Source organism: Vombatus ursinus, unplaced genomic scaffold (genome assembly GCF_900497805.2).
Source record: "Vombatus ursinus unplaced genomic scaffold, bare-nosed wombat genome assembly UNPS02008996.1, whole genome shotgun sequence".
In the NCBI taxonomy this organism is placed as follows: domain Eukaryota; kingdom Metazoa; phylum Chordata; class Mammalia; order Diprotodontia; family Vombatidae; genus Vombatus; species Vombatus ursinus.
Genome location: NW_020948774.1, coordinates 11,094,351 through 11,119,930, shown reverse-complemented (window position 1 = coordinate 11,119,930; position 25,580 = coordinate 11,094,351). Strand labels below are relative to the sequence as shown.

The following is a 25,580-nucleotide window of genomic DNA, read 5'->3' as shown; positions in this document are numbered from 1 at the left end:
AAGAGCATTTGAAAAACATTTAAGTGAATCTGACTCCATTAAAAGTCCAGTTGAAAGCAACCATCCAAGATATCTTTAGGCTCTGATGCATTTAGAGAATGGCAACTTACAAGTAGACATGCTGAGACATGGAAAGAGGACAAGTGAGAAAGCTTTTAGCAGCAGGAAACTTCTCCCTCAGCAAGAACCTTATACAACTTTCATTAAGTAACACTGAAAATAGTTCTATGAATGGAAAAATGGGAATAATTACATCAGGCACACTAGTGCTGTTTAAAGTAGAGGCTATCTTGAGGATGAAGTCCTCAAAAAAAAAAAATCAGGGATCTCAATAAGATGTTTAATGAGAAAGAAAATGTCAGCGTCTATGGACGTAGAATGGATCTCATAGTCAAGATCCCAGGAAAAGTCATCGCCGGAAAAGTTAGAGAAGATTTCTAGAGAAAAGGAAGACTTAAGTAGTAATTTCACGGGGGTCCACTCAGTCATTTAGACTCTAAGCTCATTCAGTATAACACATATGGCACCAGCACACTTTCCCACCTGAGATCTGCAGGTAAAAAAGTATATAAAAATCATGACTGTTTTGTCCTTATGAGGCATAAACCTTTCTTTACTCTCTCAAAATAGAAGAAACAAATACAGCAACCTCACCAGAGAGTCTGATTGCCTGCTTCTCTATTCCTATATAGCAGTTAAAATACTAAAAACTACATTAGAAAAGTAGGAAGAACCGACACCAGTTGCCAAATTTTGTTGATTCTAACTCCACAATATCTCTAGTTTCTGTCACCCTTTCTCCACTCACATGACCATAACTCTCATTCAGGAGCTCATCACTTGTCATCTGGCTTCTTTAATAGCTTAGTTGATCTTTTTGTCTAACCCTGTCACTTTCCTGCCTAAAAAAACAAACAAACAAACAAAAACCAAACAAAACAAACGAACAAACAAACAAAAAAACTCCAGTGGCTTCCTATTACTTTTAGAATCAAATAAAAATTCCTTTGTTTGGTGCTTAAAGCCCTTCACAACCTGACTCAACTATCATTCTAGCTTTATACATTATTCCTCTTCATGTAGTTTATGGTCCAGCCAAACTGATTTGCTTGCTGTTCTTATTGTTATCATGTCTCTCATCTCTGCCATTGAACAAGCTGTACCCTCTGCCCAGAAATCACTTCCTCATTATCTTCCTATTTTATTATCTCTAGTTTTCTTCAACTCTCAGTTAAAGTACTATTTCTACATGAAGACTTACCTGAACTGTTAATACCTTCTTCTTCTCCCACCCATCCCCCTAAATTATTTTGTATTTATTTTGTATAGAGTTACAGGAATAAGAAGGGAGCCTGCTGACCTGAGGCACCTCTCATGGATCTGAGCAAGTACTCTGGCCCCTTATTACAAGATTTGCATTACCAGCAACTCCTGGTTGGTTCTTCCTGTGAATGGGAGCGGTATCAAAGATGACTGATGACTCACCTAAGAAGAGCCTAAGAGTTTTGCTTGAGACTCTGACTCTTTTGGACTTCCACTGCAGAGTCTTTCTACCTGTACCCTCTCCTCTTCCTGCAATATGGGATAGCCTAGTTTTCCTGTCCTTGGTACTTGACTGGACTAGGGGGCTAAGGCTCAAGCTGTGCCTTGCTTGAAATAGCTTTCTGGTGCCCTCTGGCTGTATTGGTGTGGCTTTCTGGTCATCCTAAGGCATAAAATGGCTCATTCATGTGTAGTCAGGGTCCTTTAGACTTGGTGGATGTCCCAAGACTATGGGAGTCACAAACCACACCCCACACTGTAGAATAGACATGTTTCCATATAGAAGTAAAGAGTCTACAACTACTCAAGGTAAGTGTTACCTTGTCAAATGTCCTTTTTATGTTAGGGTTAAGTTAACTATGTTAGGGCTAAGTTAAGTTAACTCATCAATGACCTATAAGTACCTCATGTTTCAACAGCAAAGCTCAACTAACAAGGTACTAATCTGAGACAGCACTACTCCTAATGGGAGAAATGATTTGTCTTCTTTCTCCAGCCTGGAGAGCCTGTACAATGTTATCTGCAAATAGGAACATCCAGAGGACTTTAGCATCAAAGGAATCTCCCCTTTTTTTTGGACTCTCTACTGGATACCCTCCCGATAGTGGCAAAAACCTTTGGACAGTATACTTTTCCATTTTATGACTCACTTGATATTAGCAATCATAGGGTAATGGGTAGGATAAAATTATCTCTATTGTTACATCCTTCAAGGAATCTCGTACTGTTTGTGACATATATATATATATATGAGATTCTTTATTAGAAGAAAGTTTTAACATTCTATACCAAATAATTTTTTTTCTACTTAAACAATAATCATGGTGGTGGTTTTGTATTCTCTTCAATTTTCAGTAAATTTGTGTGAATAAAGATGTGGTCCACTGTGGACCATTTGTGAAAGTTTGTCTTGCTATCTCATACCTTTATAAAGAATATCCTTGATGTGTGTATACATACATATATGTTAAACATGTTAAGATGAGGAAAATGGACTAATGGGTAAAGAGTTACTAATACTTTCTCAGACATTTATTTTTGGTGATCATATTCATCAAAACAACAGCTAGCATTTATATAATGCTTTAAGGATTTCAAAGCACTTTACATATGTTATATCCTTTGATCCTCATAACAATCCTGGGAGGTATATGCTATTAATTCCATTTTACAGATGAGGAAACTGAGGGTGAGAAAGGTTAAGTGACTTGACCAGAGTCACACTACTAGTAAGTATCTGAGGCAGGATTTGAACTTACGTCTTTCTGACTCTAAGTCAGACTCTGTCCACTATTTCACCTAACTGCATCACATAATAATATAATTTTATTGATGTTGTTGTTATTGTCCTAATAATAAGGTATCAATTTCACACATCCCCCATCCCATTCTTCTGGTTTCCCCCTCATTAGGACACCATGAGAATGATAGAAAGAGTGAACAAGAAGCTATCTTACCATAGATCAAGAACATTGTCAACACTACTGAAGGAACACTGAGTTTTGATCCTGTCAGTGAGATTTATGCTTTTGAAATGTGAAGGTAAATTTGGCTCTTGCTCTGAAAAATATCCAGGAGGCTTTTAGTTTAATTTAATTTAAATTGGGTCTCCCTAGCTCTCCTAGGACAGGAAAACAGTGGCTACTGATAGTCCAATAGCATTACTGATCAGCATGGGAAAACTTTGACCTGTTTAGTTTCAGACCTGGGCTAGTTTGCCCCTGTTTAGGCAACTTAGTCCCTCCTCCTCCCTGCCCCTCACCCCTCCCACTTCCCGTAGGCTTCTCTATGTTGATACTGGACTTTGTATGTGTATCCAATTGGCACAGCCCATTGAAGTTTAGAACTCCCAAACTTAAGAGATCCTCCAATCTCAACTTCCCTGGTAGCAGGGATTATGGGCAGGACTCAACACTATGCTTGATGACTCACTGATTGTGTTAATTATAAGGGTACTCAGGTGTTCTGGGATCACTTTAGAATAGAGCTGGCTTACTCCAAGTAAAGTAGGCTGTCTCCTAGGGCACATGAAGGAAAGTGAAATCCAATACTTTTAAACATTACTTTTTATAAGTACGTATGTTTTTAATGCTATACAATTCAATTCTCCGTGGAACACAGATACTTCTTTGGGGATGTGGAGTCATATGTGTTACAGTAAAGGCTCAAGCTCTAAAGGTTAACAGCACAGTTTTTGAACCTTGCCTAGAATGTATAAATACTGACTCTTCTATTGTTATTTGTGGTTATCTTTTATTGTGTTATTATGGTGTCTAAGGGAATAGCCACTCTATATATGTGGGTCTTTGGCCTGGCTCCTGGATGGCTTCTAGTTATCAGTAATTGTCAGGGGACATTTCTCCTTATTAGACATCAGTGTATGACAATGGCTCTATATTGCTTATGGAGCAAAGTTCAGATTCTTTATCTTGACATTCAAGAAAACCTACAATTTATTTTTACTTCATCTTACTAGTTTTATAACAAATTTTTTTGCCTTTCTCATTGCATAGCCTGGTGCTTTGCATTCTGTAGATGCTCAATACATGTTTATTAGAATAAAAAAAAGGATATATGTCTCACATCAACTTACTCTCTTACCTGATCTTGGATCAGTACTCCACCAAAAGCCCAGATAGTAGCAAACACAAAATAAAGTTCATGAAGTTCCTTGGGACAATCTACAGGACTGTTTTCCTTTGTTAGAAGACATTCAAGAAGGTAACATAGAGTTTGAACCAAGCTCTGCTCTGGTATTGGAAGAATCTTTTTAAATCTGAAGAGAGAAAACCAAATGTGTACACATAAAAAAAGGACTGGGACTGAGGTTCTAGATGTTTTACTGAACAAACCTCATGAGGTTGTTAGTTCTTTGAAACTGTTAAAATCCCATTTTATTTCCATTGATCGATAATTTTTCCATCTAGGCAAAAAAGAGATTGAATAGGACATTATAGGAGACCTCCTCTCTCTACCAAAGCGTTCAAAGCCCAACTTGTTTCATATAGACAAATAAAGGAACATTACTGTACAGTCCTCATAACCTTTGTGGTTGGGGCTTCAGTGCCAATTTTTCTTCTCTAATACCCTTACATCCTATATACCTCTTTCTTATACATTTATACCTATAGGTACTGATAATTTGCAACAACAACAAAAAATATGCTCCTAGTTTCCCTTACAGAAATTCTCCAGTTGCCAAAAAGTGGGAAAAAAAACTTTCTCACCTCAAAAATGTTTCTTTCAATTAAAACTTTGTCAGTTTAATTATGGCTTCGAATAGGATCATAGACTTTAGAACTGTTAAGGGCCTTAAAGATTATCTAGTCCAAGGGATTCTTAACCTGGGGACTGGGAACTTAAACATTTTTTTTGCATGTGTTTCAATATGATGGGTTTCCTTTGTAATCTCATGCATGTTGTTGTATTCATTAAAAAAGAAAAAAAGAACTATTCTGAGAACAGAACCATAGGCTTCACCAGACTGCCAAGGGGTCCATGTCAGAAATGACTATAATACTTGAGACTAGAACAGAAGTGTTCAGGACTGTCACTTCCTATGTTCAACACATTGTACCTTTCTAAATGTTGCTCGTTATATTATTTTTTGTCTTCCATTTCACTTATATTGACTTTGAAGTCCATTAAGTGCCCATACATACATATACATGTGTGTATACATACATACACACATATATATATATATGATGTGATTCCTTGCCTCCTCTATCTTGAATTTATAAAGTGGATTTTTTGAATCAGAATGAAGGAAATTATATTTAGCTTCTAAATTTCTTCTTTTCCTCCAGCCTGTCAGTCTAGCTCTTTGAGATTTTTTTTTTGGATCTTGATATTTGCAATCCGGTTACTTAGCTGTCTTGCTTACTTTTGTGTCATTTGCAAATTTGATAACCATACACTATTATTTGGCATAGTCCTAGAAAAGCTAGCCATTTAAATAAGACAAAAGTAAAGATAGCAATGAGGAGATAGAATTATCACTGTTTATGGACAATATGATGGTGTACTTAGAAAACCACAGAGAATGAGTAAAAAACAAAAACAAAATGAACTTCATTAACATAAATAATAGATTCAGCAAGGTAGCAGGATGAAAAATAAATATATCAAAATCAATAATATTTCTATATAATACTAATAAAAACCAAGAAGATAAGAGAAATTCCATACTGAATAATAATAAAATATCAAGGAATTAAGCTACCACATATATACCAGATTTGTATAAACATTACTATGAAACACTCTTTAGCAAAATAGAGAGAAATAATTGGGAAGATATTTATTGATTTTGGTTAGGCTAGCCAACATTATAAAAATGACAATAGTACTTAAGTTAATGTACAAATTTACTGTTATGCCAATCAGATACTAGGAGAGTGTGTGTGTGTGTGGGCTTTAGAAAACTGAGAAGAGTAACAAAAGGAATTTGGATGAATAAAAGATTTAGAATATCAAGGTATACAATAAGAAAAAGTTCAAATGAAGGAGACATAGCATTACCATACCTCAAACTATATTGTAGTTAAAGAAATTAATACTTTCTTTTAGTGGTAAAAAAAGTATATCAGTGAAACAAACAAGGAAAGAAACAACTGAGAATACTAGCTCAGTGTTTGAAAAATTCAGCAAAGAAAATTAGTGATGAAAGGACACCCATTTTTATAAGAACTACTGGGAAAACCAGATAGCAGTTACCACACAAAGCTCAAAATGCATATGCAATCTGAATATAAAAGATCAATTCATATAAAGAGAAAAGAACAAGATCAGGTACTTTTAAACCCTGGCTGAGGGGATTTGATCATAATAGACAAAAAAAATTTTGACTGAATAAACTTAGAAAGTTTTTCATGAAAAAATTTAATGAAAATAGAAGAGAAACAGTAGAGTAGAGACATATTTAGAGACATAAATAAAGGTTTATACCCTGAATAGAGAGAGAATTAACATAACTCCCACTTCACTAAGAACTATTCCCCAATAGAGAAGTAGAGAATCCATAGATTAATTGTTGCCACATACAAGGTATGGCTAGACATTTAGATAAGCCATGTAGACACAAATATCTTACATTAAAAAATATGAACTGGAAAGAAACAATTGTATTTAATGATCAAGAAAATATTTTAAAATGAGCATCTGAAAAGGAAATAATAGGAAAAAATAATTTCACAGAAAAGAGCAAAAAACAAAAACAACCATTTAAATAACATTCAACTCAAAGGAAAAATCATTAAAAAAGAAGAAAAAAGATTTCTGGGTGAGTGCCCTCAGTTATGACTCATGTCATCAAAACAGACCTGTTCAAAAGAAAAACAAAATAACAAGGGAGGAAAAAATAAAATATACAAGCTAAACTATCTTGGACAAGAAACCTCACATAAGATAAATAGTGCTTTTTGAGATGATGGTATTGCTAGATATATAATGACACACCTGTGAAATCTACACAGAGAGTTGTTGTTTAGTCATTTCAGTTATGTCCAACTCTTTGTAACCTCTTTGGGGTTTTCTTGGCAAAGACACTGGAGTAGTTTGCCATTTTCTTCTCTAGCTCATTTCACAAATGAGGAAATGAGGCAAATAGGGTTAAGTGATTTGTCTAGGGTCACACAGCTAATAAGTGTCTGAGGTCAGATTTGAATTCAGGAAGATGATTCTTTCTTATTCTCGGCCTAACACTTTATCCACTACAACACCTAGTTGCCCTTACATAGAGAGTAGGCTGTCATGTAATTAACTAATTAACCAGCTATGGGGTATAGCACATATTTTAGCCCCTAAGAAGTTACTCTGAGTTTATATAAGTAAACTATTCTCTTTGGGCCTCAGGTTCCTGTTTGTGAAATGAAAGGGTTCAATGAAGTGACCTCTAAGGTCCGTTAACCACTTGGAATTAAGTCGGTTAATAACTATTTATTAAGGGCTTACTATCTGTCAGGCACTGTGCTAAGTGCTAGAGACATGAAGAAGGATAAGATAGTCCCTGCCTTCCAGGAGCTCACAGTCTAACGAGGGAGAAAACATGCAAATAACTGCAGCCTTTGATATTGTTGATTTTCTTCTTCTCTTTGATATTCTATTCTCTCTAGGTCTTGGGGACACTACTTTCTCCTGGTTCTCTCTTTACTTATCTGACAAGTCATTCTTAGTCTCCTTTGCTGGCCCTTTATCCAGGTCATACCCACTAACCAATTCTCTCCTAGGTCTTCTTTTTTTCTCCCTTAACACTGTTTATACTTATATATGTGCATCTTGCCTCCCCAGACAGAATGTGAACTTCTTTAGAGTAGCTATTGTTTTGTTCTTTGTAGTAAGCACTTAATAAATGCATATGTGTATATGATTGGGGTATCAGGTGAATCAGAGGTTTGAACAAAAGCCATCTCTGTCCAGTGAAGGTGGAAGTCTCTCTTGCCACTGGATAAGGTGAGATCCTATACTCTAAGTGACTTCCTCCTCCTCTGAGCACACTTTTTTTCTCCCTTTTCCAATGGCAACCTCCATAGCTCATGGTATCTGTCTCCTACATCCACCCATGCTGGAATTGCTACTTTGCCTGAAAGTAGTTACCATATAGCTTCTTTTGTTGCCAAACTTATGACCTGTATCTCAGTCCTTCAACTTCTCAACTAGCAGAGGAACAGGAGAATTGATGAGGTAGGGAAGATGTCATCTCTTCTCCATTGCTCTAGAAGCAATCTGTGGATTCTTTTGTTTGATACTTGAATTTTGTATTCAAAACTTCTGGGCAGTTTTCTTGAATTATTTCTTGCATTATAGTATTCCAGTTTTTTGACTTGTGTTTTAAAATGTCTTTTTATTTCTCTTATCTTCAAGATCAATATGTTTTGATTTTATAGCCATCATGCTTTTTTTTAGTGTTATTGCTTTCTGCATCTCTTCTAGCTTGTCCTTTACTTCTATATATTTGCCTTCCTAGTTATCTTCTTTTTTGTTTCTTTGGTGAGACTTGCCACCATGGAACCCAATTTTTATGTTCTGTCATTTAGTTATGCTCTGTAGGACATAAATTCTTCTTTTACAATTCTTATTTCTCTTTTAAACTATCCAGGATTATCTTGCTGTGGTTCCATGCTCTCTTGGGAATCCATTGGGTTTTCTTCCTAACCAAGGATTGATTCATTTTCCTTCATCATGCCATATTTATAGATGCCTTAACTCTTTCCCCTAATCTGGGGGTCATTTTCCCTTCTGTTATTGATATTTTTCCTATTGGTTTATCTGCTTACACTCAAGGATTTTGAGGTCTTCTCCTCCTAAGATATTTGGTAACTTCAGGCATTATTTTCCCCTGTTTCTCACTTTCTGACTCCCTACCTTTTGATGGCAGTTTCCCTGGAGGCTGGATCTCAAAGCTGTCTCAATTTCCTTTCATGCCGATTTGACTAGGTCTCTGCTCCAAGTGACTTCTGGAGGGATAGAAAGGGACCCAACTGAATCCTGAGCTCTTTTCTCAGGCTTAGTGAAATGCCACACAGCCCCACATGTATGGGTCTTTCACGAGTTTTCTCTGTTCCTTAGTTATCCGGCTGAGCTGTGTTATAGCACAGGCTGTTACCATGCCTTGTTGCTTTTATGCTCTTCATGAAAGGCTGAGCAGATTTCTGTCATCTGAATTCCACAGCACTGGAAAGAAGAAGGTATGGGGTGGATGGTGGGGAGTGTTAGTGGCATGTAGAGTTGAATCCTGTTGCCCTGCTGCCTTAAGCATAGTGGATGGAGTAGAGGGGGTATTGAAGGAGCATGTTGGAGTTTAGGAATTAGTCTTTTGTGCTGTTAGTTAATCAAATTTTTACCTTGTTCGTATTCTTAGTGTCCTAGACTATGGAGAAAACCAAAACAGCATTATCTCTGGCACATAATGTCTAATTTTCAGAAGTCTGAGATACTAAAGACAGGAGAAAATATCTAATCCTCCATCTTGTTGCTCATATGACCCAGAAGTCTCTATCATAGGCTTTTCAAAGATTTACATACACATTTGACAAGTTTTTAGCCTAGTAAGATCTATTACAATTGGTCCTCCCAGAAGTAACTTTTTAAGAAACACAGATTACCTCATAACAGAGATTTTTGTAGGTTAGCACAATGTAGACCAGGCACAGAAGAAGCAAAAAGAACTTTCAATAATGCATTTTTACATTAGCAGGCGGAGCCCTTGTAATCTCTTCCTAATTTGTATTTTTTCTTTCATCAATTCCTCCAACTTCACATTATGATTTCAGTAACCTTACCCTACCTCCAAACTATTTCACATCCTAATCTTTAAGTGGTAGCCTGCACAAAATGCTCCCCTTAGCAAGCAGAAACTTTTACAACTTGTCCTTAGTTCAGAGCTTGGAGATGAAAAATCTGTTTATACCAATTTGTTTTTCTAAAATTGCCAGTACATATTACTCAATCAACAAACATTTATTAAGTATCTACAATGTGCCAGATACTATACTATACAGTACTCAGTGCTGGGAATACACAGAAAAGTAAAAGACAGTCTTTACAATCTAAAAAGGGAGTCAACATGCAAACAACTATATACAAACATGCTATATACAAGAAAAAATAGAAAACAATCAAAAGACAAGGCACTAGAATTAAGATGAGTTTGGAAAGGCTTCCTGTAGAAGGTGGGATTTTAGCTGGGACTTGAAGGAAGCCAGATAACCAGGAAAGCCAGGAGGCAGAGATAAGGAGGGAGAGCACCAGTGAAAATGCCAGGGTCTGAGAGATCAAGTAAGTGTCTTGTTTGTGGAATAGTCAGGAGGCCAGTGTAACTAGATCAAACAATTTGTGTCCAGGAATACTGTGTAAGACTGAAAGGGTAAAGGAGGTCTGTATTATGAAGAACTTTGAATGCCAAGCAAAGGATTTTGTATTTGATCCTAGAGATGATAAGAAGTCCCTGATATTTACTGAGTAGGGGGATGGCATGGTCAGATGTACACTTTAGGAAAATCACTTTCACACTGAATGGATAATGGAGTAAAGTGGGGAAAATTGTGGCAGGGATACCAACCATACTGCTACTGCAACAGTCTGGGCATGAAGTAATAAGGTGACCTGTACCAAGGTGGTGGCACTGTCAGAAGAGGTAAACAGGAGGGGTATGCAAGAGATGTTGAAAAAGTGAAATCAAAAGGTCTTGGCAAAGGATTGGATATGGAGGGTGAGAGGTAGTTAGGGATCCAGGACAACTCTTAAGTTGTGAGTCTGGGGCATGGGCAGGATGGTAGTGTCCTAGAGAGTAACAGGAAGTTAGGAAGTAGGGAGAGAGAGAGAGAGAGAGAGAGAGAGAGAGAATGAAAATGAATGTGTGTGTGCGTGTGTGCGCGTGTGTGCACATGTGTTTGTGTAGGTACTGAGTTTAGTTTTGGATATGTTGAGTTTAAGATTTCTACAGGGTATTATATTCTACTGTGCAATATATGCGTATCATATGTAGACATTTACAAAAGAGGTACAAGGTAACCTTGGATGGAAGGACACTATCAGTTTGGAAGACCAAAAAATGTTTCCTGCAGAAAATGATGCTCTGAAGAAAACCAGGTATTATAAGAGACAAGTAACAATGGAGAGCATTCCAGGCATGGGGGACAGTCACTACAAAGGCATGGAGATGGGATAGATCTTTATAAGATTTCATTTATAAAACAGTTTACAGGATTTTAAAACAAAAAAAAGATTATTAAAAGAAAAACTATTATACAATCCTTTTGCCAACCCTTCACCCCCATCTTGTTCCATTAAAATTCCAATCAAGTGCATGGAAGCTTAGCTCAGCCTTGCTTCTGTACATGTGTGATGGGGAAGGAGTGCCATCCCTTACTCCCACCAACTTCAGAACAGACATAGCTATCTTCTGACTGCTTACTATCCAACACAATGACTAAAAATTATAATTCTTCTGAAGAAGTCTCCAACAAAATTTCTTTCGGAAACTATGGTACACAAACTTTATTCAAAAAGCCAAAATCGCCATAAGAACTCAACAGGAATTTTAAGTAGTTGTCTTAAGTTCTCATTATACCAACAGTTTTAAAAACAAAGAGTTCTTACTAAGAGCCATATTTGCAAGATGATCTGGTCATATTATGTTGTTCATAGCTAAGTATTTTGCTTTTAATAAAATTACTTGTGCAAACAAAGAAATAAAATTTAGTAAAATTATACTTTTTATGGAGAAACTTGAAATATAATACTGGTGTTTTATCACAAGAGAAAATAAAATGAGTAAGTTATATATTGAAGTTCTGGATATAGCATCTCAATTTTCAATAGGTATAACTTGATGTGATGATAAAATCACACTTTAGAGTTGTTTCATTTTCAATGTTTGACTTTATTATTTTTTAAAATCTTTTAAAAGGGTGCTGAGTTGTAAGTCTGTGGATTTCCTAAGTGGGAAATCCTCTCAGGCCTCTTCTTTCTTGGCCCTGAAGGTTGAAAAGCATTGGATAGGGAGTTGCTCTTTCCTCCACTCCCCAAACCTGTACGCTCATGGCCTCCTAAGCAAGCTTGCCAATGTCTGGCATGGGGCTGCCTTCCAGTTCTGTCTTCCTTCCTTTCGACAAGGCCTTTTGAAATCTTGAAAGATAGGTGGAATTTTCTAGCAGGGTTATGGACACCAGAAAATTATGGCAGTAAAGGCAGCAAAGGTCAAAAAGAGTTGCCTGAAGAGAGAAAGAACCCATTTGTTGATTGGGCTCAGTAAATTGTGGTTATTGGTCAGTCATTCAGTCATGTCCAAGTCTTTGTGATCCCAAGGACCATAGAATGCCAGACCCTTCTACTATTCACTATCTCCTGAACTCTGTCCAAGTTCATATTCATTGTTTCCATGACACTGTCTATCCATCTCATCCTCTGCCATCCCCTTTTCCTTTTGCCTTCAATCTTTCCCACCATTAGTGTCTTTTCCAATAAGTCTTATCTTCTCACTATGTGGCCAAAGTATTTAAGCTTCATCAAGCCAAAGTATTTAAGTATTTGACCTTCCAGAGAACAGTCTGAATTAATTTCTTTAAGTATTGACTGATTTGATCTCCTTGCTGTCCAAGGGACTCAGAAAAGTCTTCTCCAGCACCACAATTTGGAAGTGTCAATACTGTGGTGCTCAGTTATCTTTACAATCCAACTCTCACAGCCAAACATTGCTAATGGAAAAACCAATAGCTTTGATTATAGAGAACTCTGTCAGCAAGGTGATATTTCTGCTTTTTAATATGCTGTCCAGATTTGCCATAACTTTCTTTCCAAGGAGCAAGTATCTTTTAATTACATGGCTACAGGGTTTGCCATGATCTTAGAGTCAAGGAACATAAAATCTGACATTGCTTCAATTCTTCTCCCTCTATTTGCAGGTAGTGATGAAACCAGTTTCCAAGATCTTAGTTTTTTTCTTTTTCTTTTGATGTTACTCTTCAAGCCAGTTTTTACACTCTTCTCTTTAATCCTCATCAAGAGGCTTCTTAATTCCTCTTCACTTTCTGCTATCAGATACCATCTCCATGCTATCATTTGCATATCTGAGATTGTTGGTATTTCTCCTGGCAACCTTAATTCAGGTTTTTGATTTGTCCAGCCTGGCATTTCACATGATGTACTCTGTATATAAGTTAAGTAAATAAGGTGATAATATATAGTCTTTTTGTACTCCTTTTCTAATCTTAAACCAATCAGTTGTTCCATGTTTGGGTTCTGACTGTTGCTTCTTGGCCTGCATACAGGTTCCTCAGGAAACAAGTATAATTATCTGGTACTCCCATCTCTTTGAGGATTTGCCACATTTTCTTGTGATCCACACAGTCAAAGGCTTTAATGTAGTCAATGAAATAGAGATTTTTTTTTTTCGGAACTCCCTTGCTTTCTCTATAATCCAGCAAATGTTGGCAATTTGGTCTCTAATTCCTCTGCCTCTTTGAAAAACACTTTGCTGTTTTGGTAATTCTCAGTTCACAAATTGCTGAATCCTCACTGGCAGAATCTTAAGCACAAGCTTGTTGGTGCGTGAAATGAATGTGTTTGGTAATTTGAACATTCCTTGGTATTGCCCTTCTTTAGGATTGCGACATAAACTGATCTTTTCTAATGTAGTGGTCACTGTTGTGTTTTCCAAATTTGCTGGCATATCAAGTGCAGGACTTTAATAGCATCATCTTTTAAATAGCTCAGCTAGAATTCCATCACCTCTACTAGCCTTATTGTTAGTAATGCTTCCTAAAGCCCATTTGACTTCATTTTCTAGAGTGTCTGGCTCTAGATAAGCAACCACACCATTGATAAAAGACAAAACTGGTACGGTTGTTGTTAACAACATCTTAATCTCTTTGGCTTCTATTAAATCCATACAATTTTTGTCTTTTATCATGGCCAGTTTGCAGGAAATTTTCCCTTGATAGCTCTCATTTTCTTGAAGAGAGCTCTTGTCTTTCCCATTCTATTTTTCTTCTATTTCTTTGCATTACTTATTTAAGAAACCTTATATCTCCTTGTTCTCTGGTTCCACATTCAGTTTGGGTATGTCTTTCCTTTTCTTCTTTAACTTCCACTTTCCTTCTTTCCTCAGGTATTTATGAAGTGTCATCAGACAGCCATTTTGCTTTCTTGCTCTTCTTTTTCTTCGGGATGTTTTTTGTTGCTGCCTTTTGCACAATACTGCGAACCTCTGTCCATAGTTCTTCAGGCACTCTATGTACCAAATCTAATCCCTCAAATCTATTATCACTGCCACTTCATAGTTATAAGGGATGTTATTTAGTTCATACCTATATAGTCCAACGGTTTTCCCTATTTTCTTCAATTTAAGTGTGAATTTTGCAATAAGAATCTCACAATCTGAGCCACAGTCAACTCCAGGTCTTGTTTTAACTGACTATATGGAACTTTTACACCTTTGGCTGCAAAGCATATAATCAATCTGATTTCTATATTGAGCATCTGGTGATGTCCATGTGTAGAGTATCCTTTGGGTTGTTGAAAAAGAGTGTATGTTATGACCAATTAGTTATCTTGACAAAACTATTAATCTCTGCCTTGCTTCATTTTGTACTCCAAGGCCAAACTTGCCTGTTATTCTAATTCCTACTTTAGGATTCTAATCCTTCATGATGAATGTGACATTTTTTTTCTTATTTCTAGAAGATGTTGTAGGTCTTCATAAAACTAAGCAACTTTAGCCACTTTGGCATCAGTGGTTAGAACATAGACTTATATTACTGTGATGTTGAATAGTTTGCTTGGATTTGAACAGATATCATTGCGTCATTTTTGAGATCATATCTCAGTACTGCTTTTCTCACCCTTTTATTGACTGTGACGATTACTCTATTTCTTCTATGGAATTCTTGCCCATAGTAGTATCTTTAGTAATCATCTGAGTTAAATTCATCATCTGAGTTAATTTACTTCCAGTCCATTTAAGTTCACTGACACCCAAAATGTTGTGTTTAATCTTTTCATCTCTCATTTGACCACATCCAGTTTACCTTGGTTCATAGATCTTACATTCCAGATTTGTATGTGACATTTATCTTTATAGTATCAGACTTTCCTTTCATCACCAGATGCATCTACAGCTGAGTTTCTTTTCAGCTTTGACCTAGTTGCTTCATTAGTACTGGAGCTACCTGTAGATGTTTTCCACTCTTCCCTAGTTTCTATTGGACACCTTCAGACCTGAGGAACTCATCTTTCTATGTCATCTCTTTTATCATTTTAATACTGTCTGAGATTTTCTTGGCAAAGACACTGAAGTGGTTTGCCATTTCCTTATTCAGTGGATCACCTTTTGTCAGAACTCTCCACTATGACCTGTCCTTCTTGAGTAATCCTGAATGGCATAGTTCACAGTTTCATCGAGCTATGAAAGCCCCTCCTCCATGACAAGGCAGCGATTCAGTGAATAGGAAATGTAAAATGACTAATTAATGGCCCTTACAGAGAAACCAAAAATTTCCCAAAGCTTGACTATAAGACTTGCAACTGATTGTAATCATTCTATGATCTTTATTGCTTGGCTTTTGATTTTTATTCTAATATTAGATTTTTATTGATTACTTTTGTTTTTACATCATCCAGACTTCCCCAAATGTTCCTCCCTCTTCCTTTTCCAGAATACTATTCCTTATAATAGTGGTTCCTAGTACTTTTGTTCCACAAAACTCTTTCAACAACAACCACAAAAAAATTCCTGTGAATTCTGGGGCAATTTAATATACCACTCATAATATTCTTATAGTTTTATTTATTAAGTGCTTACAATAACTACAATGATAACTTTTGTCCCCCACCCAAAGCTTCAAATTAAACTTTACACTATACAACTATATTTATAAAATAAAAACTTATTATTCCTGTAACTATGGAAAATTTAAATATATTTGTAATTATAAATTATAAAATAATTATAAATATTTTATGTAGGTCATTTGGTAAGAATTAAAAGATGTAATCCAACAACACCTCATATGCTTACTGTTATTTGCAAGACTTTATATTAAATTTCTTTATTTTGCAAATTTTATTGAATATAAATAACATTCTTAATAAAATAAGTCACAATTTAGAAGATATTAACATGCTATAATAATCATATATAAACTTACTCAACACCAGACAAACACAGTTTTAAATCTGGTTCTGCATAGATTTTATTTCTGTATTTTGAGTTGGAATAAGGTAAAAATGTTCACTCACACACATGTGGTAGAAAATGGTAGAACCAAAAAATGGAGATCACTGTGCTTATTACTAGGTTTTTTTTTTAATAAGAAAAATGGAAAGAGAAAAAATCAGTGGAAAAATCAATATATTAAAAGTTATAATGAATTAGAAATGATGTCACATGCAATGTTTTACATGTGTAGACTCCTCTTTTCTGCAAAAAAGGCAGCAGAAATGTCTTTTCATATCTCTTCTTTGTGGCTTTTTTATGATTCTGCAACATTCAGTTTTGATTGTTTTATGGTGGTTATTCTTTTGATTTACATTGTTGCAGTCATATATTTTGTTTCTCTGGCTCAGGTTTCTCTATATTCATCATGTTTGCCATTTGTTACAATAATTAACTAACACCCTATTATATTTATGCATTACAATTTGTTTAATCATTCACTTAATCAATAGGCTTCTATTTTGTTTCCAGTCCTTTGCCACAAGAAAAAGTGTCAATATAAATATTCGGGTATATATGGAGACAAACAGGTGAGCACTAGACTTGAAGTCAGGAAGAACTGAGTTCAGATACTGCCCTTCTCACTAACTGTATAACCATGGCAATTCACCATTTCTGGGTGTTTCACATTCTAAATCTATAAATTCAAAGTAGTAACACCTAAGTCATAGGGTTATTATGAACTGATTTGAAATATAATATTTACTAAGTGTTTTGCAAATATTAAAGCACCTTATAAATATCCATTATTAATAATAATAATAATAAAAGATTTTGGTCTAGAGCAGTAATTTCATTGGTATAGGGAATTCTCAGTAAAGAAAGTGTCTCTTCATCACAGATGTTCAATCTTGTTATTCAGTCATTTCAGTTGTGTCCTCTCCAGGACCCCATTTGGGGTTTTCTTAGCAAAGCTACTGGAGAGGTTTGCCATTTCCTTCTCCAGCTCATTTTACAGATGAGGAAACTGAGGCAAACAGGATTAAGTGACTTGCTTAATGTTACATAGCTAGTAAGTGTATGAGGGCAGATTTGAACTCAGTTTGATGAGTCTTCCTGACTTCAGGCCCAGCACTCTACTTACCAGCACCACCTCGCTGCTCTCTCCTCCCTTTCTCAGTCAAATTACTAGATAGAGCTGTCTACCCTTATTGCCTCCATTTCCTTTTTCCATTCACTCTTTAATCTTTTGCAATCTGGCTTTCCTACCTCCTGACTCAACATAAACTACTCTCTCCAAAGATTCTGATGATTGTTTAATTGTAAAATTTAATGTTTTCCCCCTTAGTCCTCATCCTTTTCTATCTATTTGCTTCATTTGACAATACTAACAACCATCTCCTCCTGGATACTCTCCCTCCAGGTTTTCATGACATTATTTTCTTCTAGTTCTCCTCCTGTTTATCTACTTCTTATCAGTCTTCTTTGCTAGCTCACTATCCATTTTATATCCTCCAAATTTGCTGTTCCTTAAAGGTCTGGCCTAGCATGTCATGTCATATAATGCCATATATTGTCTTCCCTTCCCTTCTGTCCCCTCCCCTTTCTTTTCATTTCATTTAACTTTCATATCTATGAAGATGACTCACAGAATGAAGTCCTTGTCAATAACTTGAAAGATCTGTGATGATGATGATGACAACGATGATGACGGCCGCTACTACAATATCTTATTTAGTATAAAGTTGAACTCAGATTTTAAAAAGCTATTCCATAGAGTACAATCACTGGAAGGTGTTACACTCAGCCAGAATGATATCACATAAGACTCCAGAAAAGGACTTTCTTTTGAAAACTTGCTTAAATAAGTTCTGCAAAACATCACACCAGGAAATTAGTAAATAAGTTATGATTTTGATTTTTTTGGCCCACAATAATGAAGAATCATCCACTAAGGTAAAGAAGGTTTGCAATATGAAATGAATCATGTGATTTAGAGCTTTTAGAGATTTTCTAGCTCGACCCCTTTTTGTTTTAGAGATAAGAAAACTGAGGCCCAGAAATCTTATGAAGTATTAAAAAACATCCCTTACTTTCAATAGTTGAAGCATTCAAGAAGCTAGATTCTCTGTTCCTTAGAGGTATTATATTTTGGTTTGGGGTGGGGGAAGTGGCATGGGTGTGTATTTTCGTGGATACATGCATACCTGTGTGCATGTACACACACAAGTATGTGTGTAGTAATTTGTTGTTCAAGTAAACATCAAATAATAGTGATAGGTTTTATTGCTATGGGGTAGGCTGGGCTAGCCATCAAAATCATTTAAAAATAAACCATCCCTTAATAATTATGGCAAAGTACCTCTAGGCCTCTGAACATCTTTGGTAACCAAAATAATACTGAACCCATCCAACCAGACAAGATACTTGCCAATGCTAAATATCCATGTCCTACAATTCTCTCTCACATTCCTTCAAGGCCTGACCATGCTGAATAAGTTACAAAGTGGAAAATGGATCTTAGAAAAAAATGAACCAAAAGCAAAAAAGATCTGAATTCAACATAAAAAGACACAGGAATGATATGTATTTATATTCTATAGAGAGTGTTTATGGATGGATGTATGTATTCTTAAAATGAGGATCAGTGTTACATACAGTTATAGTACTTCTTTTATATTAGGGGCAATAAAAGCTCCTCATGTGATAAAGGCAATTTGAGACAGATCTAAAGACCCGAGATAAAAATATCCCTCAGGTAATATGCTGAGAGGAATTGTATGAAAGTAGCTCAAAGACAAAAGTAGTGACCAAAGATTGAGGTGTCTGCAAGGCATTGCTATCCATCAGTTCATTTATATATGACACTTCTGGGGTTTTGAAGATAAAGATGAGAAACTATAAATCACAGAACTGTTTGGGTGCTATGAGAAGTTTGTTTACGGTTATTCCTGTTAGAACTATAGATTTTGAGTTTATCAACCTGAGATGTAGATGGTTCACTGCTCATAAGGAGACCCTGATTTGAGGCATTAAAAGCCATAGAAGAAAATAAGTGAGAAGATGAGACAATACAATGAAAAGATACTGCAATCACCTCAAGAGAGAAACTGATGGTAGATATTTCTGCCTGCTTGAAAGAATTTCAGCAAAGAAGGAGCTGCTTTGGCATAGGTGTCTCAGAGAGCTGACAAAAAGCCAAACAGACTTTCTCAGCTCCTGGGAATTCATTGGAGAGAAGCAAAAATCTCTCAGGGGCTTGCCTGTATTGCTTTTTACTTACACGGATGACTTGAGAACCCCTCAAGATCCATAAAGAACAGACCTGTTTAGGTTGGCAGATTCCAGACATGAGAGAACTGCTCCTTCAATGAAGGTGTATAATACTGAAGATTTACTAAAGGAGCTTAATAGTGCTTTGATAGCAGAGAAATACCTTTACCTAGCAGAAGAGCAGAGAGTTTCAGAAAAGGAGCAGGTTATGTGTGGTGCAGATTATTTTCTAAAAGAAATCACTGACATCCATGCTGGAATTCAGTCATGAGTTGCTCTGGTCACGTGAATTTCTCTACTTGTGTGCTTTGCACTGAATAAGGTTGGTCTCCTTCAAATCCTAGATAAAACTCCCTTGTGTGAAGAAAATATACATTAGACTTCTCTTTTTTGTACCCCCAGGAATACTGCTTTCTCTATTTGTGTGCATCATTTCTAAGTTTCTATAAATATATGTCCACTTTACTCTCTCAGACACTGTAAACTGGTAAGGAAAGTATGACCCAAGTTTGTGGATAAATGGCTATACTTTGATTATTTCTGCTTTTCCCTTCTTTTGAATAAATATTGTGATCATTCTTGCTTCTCCTTATTGCTTAGTAAAAGTTTTATGGTTAAGTGTCATTGTGACTGACTGTGTAAATGGGAAGCATAAAGGTGAGTTACGATGGTGAGTAGTAGGAGTATATCCCCACCCATAGCAAGATTATCCCTGAGAATGAGTAGTAGCTATGTGGCCACCTCTCTGAGGATACTACCTTGAGCTGCTGGAATGAGTACTGGAATGGAGAACCTGGAGGAGAGAGTTGGGTTCAGTATGACGTGTAGGTAACACATATACCAATGTTTGCACCTTCCAGCACTTTATTAGTACACCAGAGTTAGTAGAAAGGACATAATCAAAAGAGAAAATGCCTTGGGTTTGGGCAACTCTACTGCTGGAATGGTAAGATGAAGAGGGAAAAGACCATTAACATAATGGTACTGATCTAGCTTAGAAAGCTATTCACATCTTTGTAAGAATAATTAGCATTGTATGAGGAGAAAGAGACAAGCAGTATGGTAACTATCACGTGGTTGGGAGTGGTATTTGAATAATCTCCCACAACAGCCTTAATCCTGAATCCCAGAAGAGGAAATGTTCCCCAATAAGATTTTGGACACATCCAGCATCAAAAAGTCAGACTTATTCCAAGCATACAGCCCCCATCTTCATCTCGGCTTGTTTATGGATCAATTGCCCTGCTTCTCACACTAAGACTAAAAGAGCCTTCAGACCATATTACTACTTCTGTAGTAGTAAGGAATACCATAGTGTTAGTCATGATCCAGAGCCCTTGTCTGAGCCAGTAAGTAGCATGAATACAATAAATCCCAATACATATCATCCTTTGCCATTTGACTTACCTTAGAGAACAAGAATATACAGTTTCAAGGATAGGCTAGAATAACAGCAGTGTACCTGAGATATTTGACAGAATTGGAAATGTAGGATATATTCCAGCTTCTAAGAGGTTCAATTCATATCTTTCCCTGTTCTTTGATTTACCTTGTTCTGAGTACATCCAGGCAAGGTGGCAGATATTTGTCAAACAGAATGGTCAGGTTAGCTCGTTCAGATTGTATATCCCTTTTGTCAATCCAGCTACTCACTGGAGGATTCCAACCCAGGTCTGTGGGGTTGATGTACAGTATTCCTGGTGGTACAAGAAAGAGAAGTCTTACATGTATGTATGTATGTATGTGTGTGTGTGTGTGTGTGTGTGTGTGTGTGTGTGTGTGTGTATTCTACAGAAGTGGAACATTTTTTTTTCACACAAGGGACTTTTGTCTAGGATTTGAAGGAGACAAAACTTCCTCAGTACAAAGCTGTAGTTTGAGGTTCACAAAGGGCTTGATGCTAAGAAAGCCTTTAGGAGTCTCTCATATTTGGATGGAGAATAAACAAATCATTTCCCCCCATTTTATTGTCAGGAACAGGAAGAGCTAAGAAATTTCGTATTTGGAGACTGAGGAGGCTAAGCTCCAATAAAATCTAAGATGCGAATATCTCCATTAATATTTTCTACTAGAATTGTAATGCTACATCATATTTCATGATAGGGTGTCCAGGAACTAGTTACAAAGTCATATGTTAAATGACTACCTTTGGGGGCAACTTCATTCCTCAATCATAGAGTTATCTCCGAATATGATGTGCTGGACATGTATTTGTTCAAGAATATATTCTGCGTGTCTCACATCTGAATACTGAACTTTTATGACCAAGGAAAAAAACCAGGCAATTCTCCTTGTAGTTAGCATTCTACAGTACTTTGTACTTTAAGTTAAAAAATAATTAAAGTGAATCCAGATTTGGGCAGAAGACTAGGCAAGATCTAGGTTTTCCTGGCCTTGTTAACACCCAATCCCTTTATTAACCTCCCAGGAACCAACAAAAGCATGTGCTAAAGTTGAAGAAATCTTTTTCCAACTTGGTATTTCCATTTATCAGAGATGTACCTGCTCTGGAGACCGTGGCGGGGGTGGCTGTGCGCAGGTGGTTAACCTCAAACAGGAGCCTCATAGTGGGATTCAGGGAGATTCTTTCATTGCTTGCCAGAGTCAGAACCTGGAAACAAGTGTGGAGTTCAAACGGTACTAAGAAGTTGTGTATCCCAGAGTTCACTCTTAAGGGAGGAGATAGGGGACGATGGCCCTTCTCAGGTATATTCATTAAAACATGTTCTAAGGCCCAAGTTGAAAGTTTGATCCCTAATGAGTCTAGTTAGGCTCATAACACAAACTGTTACTGGGGCTGTTCATTCAAAATTCAATCATAGCTAATGATATTTTAAAGATGACATTTATAATTTATTTAACAAAGGAAGAGAATAAAGACTATTACCAAATAGTTATAGAAATCTCAAATCTACCTGGTATTCTGTGAAATTTTCTAATCATCTACTACTTTGTACCACCAACTCCTATGGCTTCTCTTTTTCTCCTTATCAATAACCAGACATTTGAGAGAAGACTGTTTCGGTCCCATTATCCATTCTCTTGAATGTTCATATTCCATGCCAGCACTGCCCACCTCTTCTACTATGTCTTCTGGAATTTCTGATCCAAAGTCAACAAACTCCCCTTCATCTTGGATCTTCTCCTCTCACATTCTTTCTATTTATCAGCCCTCACTGAGACTTGGCTCCCTTCTGATGACATTACAATTTCTGTTTTCCTCTCCAGCATTAGTTGTCCCTTTTCTCATTTACCCAACACATTAGTCTTAGAGGCAGCAAGGTGGTACAGTGAATGGAGCACTGGACTTGTCGTCAAGAAGATCTGACTTCAAATCTGCCCTCAGAAACTTCCTAGCTGTGTGACCCTAGGCAAGTCACTTAATCTCTGTCTCAGTTTTCTCCTCTATAAAATGGGGATAATAATAACACTTAATTTCTAGGATTATTATGAGTATAAAATGAAATCATAAATATAAAACAGTTAGCAAATCTTAAAGCAATATAGAAATGCCAGCAATAACAATAGCAATATTAATAACAATATCTAACAATAATAATAACTAATACACCTTGCTCTGCACTAATTCTTTACATCCTTCATTCTGCAACCTATCCTCCCTTGAAATGTACTCAACCAAAATTTTCTACTCAGTCCAAATTTACCCTCACCAACTCATTTTCTTTTCTTAAGGGGTTTACTACCTAGCTAATAGTCCTCTTACTCCCAACTTACCTTAGCCCCAATTCTTGTGCTTTTTACTAATCATCTTCAATATCCACTTCTATGCTCCCACCAACTCCTTATTCTCCCAAGTTCTCAAGCTTGACTTATTTCTTCATTCTACCTAGCTACATACATAGATTACAACATTACCTATACATGTTTCATTTCTCTAATTAGATACTAGGATATTCCTCTGACCATAACCTTCTATTATTTCACCCCTCTCTATGCCTAACCCCTCCTAAACCCATTATTTGCCTTCATCAAAAACTCCAATTCCTCTACAACTACCATTTTCTCAGTTCATTACCCCTACTGTCAGTTCATTTTCCTCGCTCTCTATAATCAACCCAATAGTTAGCCATTTAAACTCTACCCTGTTCTCTGCTCTAAGATCCCTCGCCATCTTGTACAAACATTGCTCATCCCTTTGCCAAAACTCAGCTCTGGATTATTTCCATCATCCTACTTTTCTCCTCCTACTCATACACTGCCAAATGCAGTTGGAAGAAGTCTCATAACCAAACAGTCTAGATACAGTACAAATTCAGGTTATTCAATTTCAATAGGGCCTTCATTACAGAAAGGCTGTCCTTTTCCTCTTCCCTAATTGATTTCCTATCTTACTCCCAAAAAAGCTATTGCAAACCTCTTTATCTGTAAAATGAGCTGGAGAAGGAAATGGCAAACCACTTTAGTATCTTTGCCAAGAAAACCCAAAAACTGGGGTCATGAAGAGTTGGACAGGACTGAAATGAATGAAAAACAAATATTTATTCAACTATGCATATAAAAAAAGTCTTTCATTGGCTGTATCCAAAAATATGTCTCACTATGCATATTGAGTACATCACCTGTCTTTAAGGTAGTAGGTAATATTTTTCATCAGTAGTTCTCTGAAAATAAGGCTGATCATTGCACTGACCAGAGCTCTTCCAAAGTTATTTTCACACTGTTACTGTATAAATTGTCCTAGTTCTGCTCACTTGATTCCACCTTAGTTCACATAATTCTCATTAGGGTTTCTTTGAAACTGTCCTTTTTATCATTTCTTAGAACACAATAATATTCCATTACATTTATACTTAACATAATTTGTTCAGTCCTTCCTCAATGGATGGAAATCCCTTAGTTTGCAGTTCTTGCCATCATTTAAAAAGCTGCTATAAACATTTTGGTATATAATAGTCTTTATCATTGACCTATTTGGGGTATAGGGCTAGCAGTTGGTATTGCAAGGCCAAAAGGTATTCACAGTTTAGTAACTTTCGGAGCACAGTTCCAACTTACTTTTCACAATTCCACACTTTTACTAAAAATGCATCAATGGGCTTGTTTTCCTACAATTCCTCCTATATTTGTCAATTTTCTTTCCTATCAATTTTGTCAATCTGATGGGTGTGAATTACAACTTCAGAGTTGCTTAAATTTGCATTTCTTTAATTACTAGTGAGTTAGAGAATTTTTTTTTAACTTAGTTATGGATAGCTTCCACTTCTTCCCTTAACAAGCACTTCTTCAGATCTTTTGACCATTTATCAATTTGGTCATAGTTCTTATTCTTATAAATTTGAATTAATTCCTTCTACAGTTCGAAAATGAGACTTTTATCAGAGAAACTTACTGCAATGTTTTTCCACCAATTTATTTCTAAACTTAACTGCATTGCTTTTGTTTACACAAAAACTTTTTAACTTTATGTAATCAAAATTGTTCCTTTTATGTGATCCTCTCTATCCCTTGTTTGGTTATAAACACTCTATCTATTAATAGATCCAAAAAATTAAGTTCTACTTCACTTTTTTAGGATAAAATTTTTTTTTATGAAGCCACCTTTTATATCTAAATCATGTACTATTTTGAGATTTTTTTTAGTATATGGAGAGAGATGTTGGTTTAAACCTATTTTTTGCCAAACTGCTTTCTAGTTTTTGTTGAATAGTGAATCCATACCCCTGGTGGTTGAGGCCTTGAGTTTTTTCAAACATCAGCCTTTTATGTCTATTTGCTTTGTTATGTTGTAGATCTGATGTGTTCTACTGATTCACTATTCTCTATTTTATAACCAGTAGGAAATTGATTTAATTATATTATTTCATAGTAGAGTTTGAGATCTGATACTGCTAAGGACCCTTCCTTCCAAATTTTTTTTTTCATTATTTCCCTTGAGATTTTTAACCTTTTGTTCCTCCAAAGGATTTTCATTAGGAAGGAAGGAAACAAGCATTTATTAAGCACTTACTAAGAGCCAAGCACTGGGATAAGTGCTTTAGAAATATTATTTTATCAGACTTTCACCACAATGCTGGGAGGTAGTTGCTGTTATTATCTCCATTTTACAGATGGGGAAACTGAAGGTGAGAGAGGTTAGGTGATTTGCTTA

At 36.2% G+C, this 25,580-nt stretch overlaps 1 protein-coding gene across 1 annotated transcript in view; it reads right to left on the bottom strand.

Annotated features, from left to right (window-relative positions):
- DNAH9 (dynein axonemal heavy chain 9) overlaps positions 1-25,580 on the bottom strand; it is a 466,635-nt gene that overhangs the window by 218,480 nt on the left and 222,575 nt on the right. Inside the window, exons 34-36 of the mRNA XM_027850079.1 lie at positions 21,974-22,082; positions 21,021-21,168; positions 4,144-4,318 (exon numbers count right to left, since the gene is read on the bottom strand). Coding sequence (XP_027705880.1) covers positions 4,144-4,318; positions 21,021-21,168; positions 21,974-22,082 — 432 coding nt within the window. The remainder of the gene's footprint in view (positions 1-4,143; positions 4,319-21,020; positions 21,169-21,973; positions 22,083-25,580) is intronic.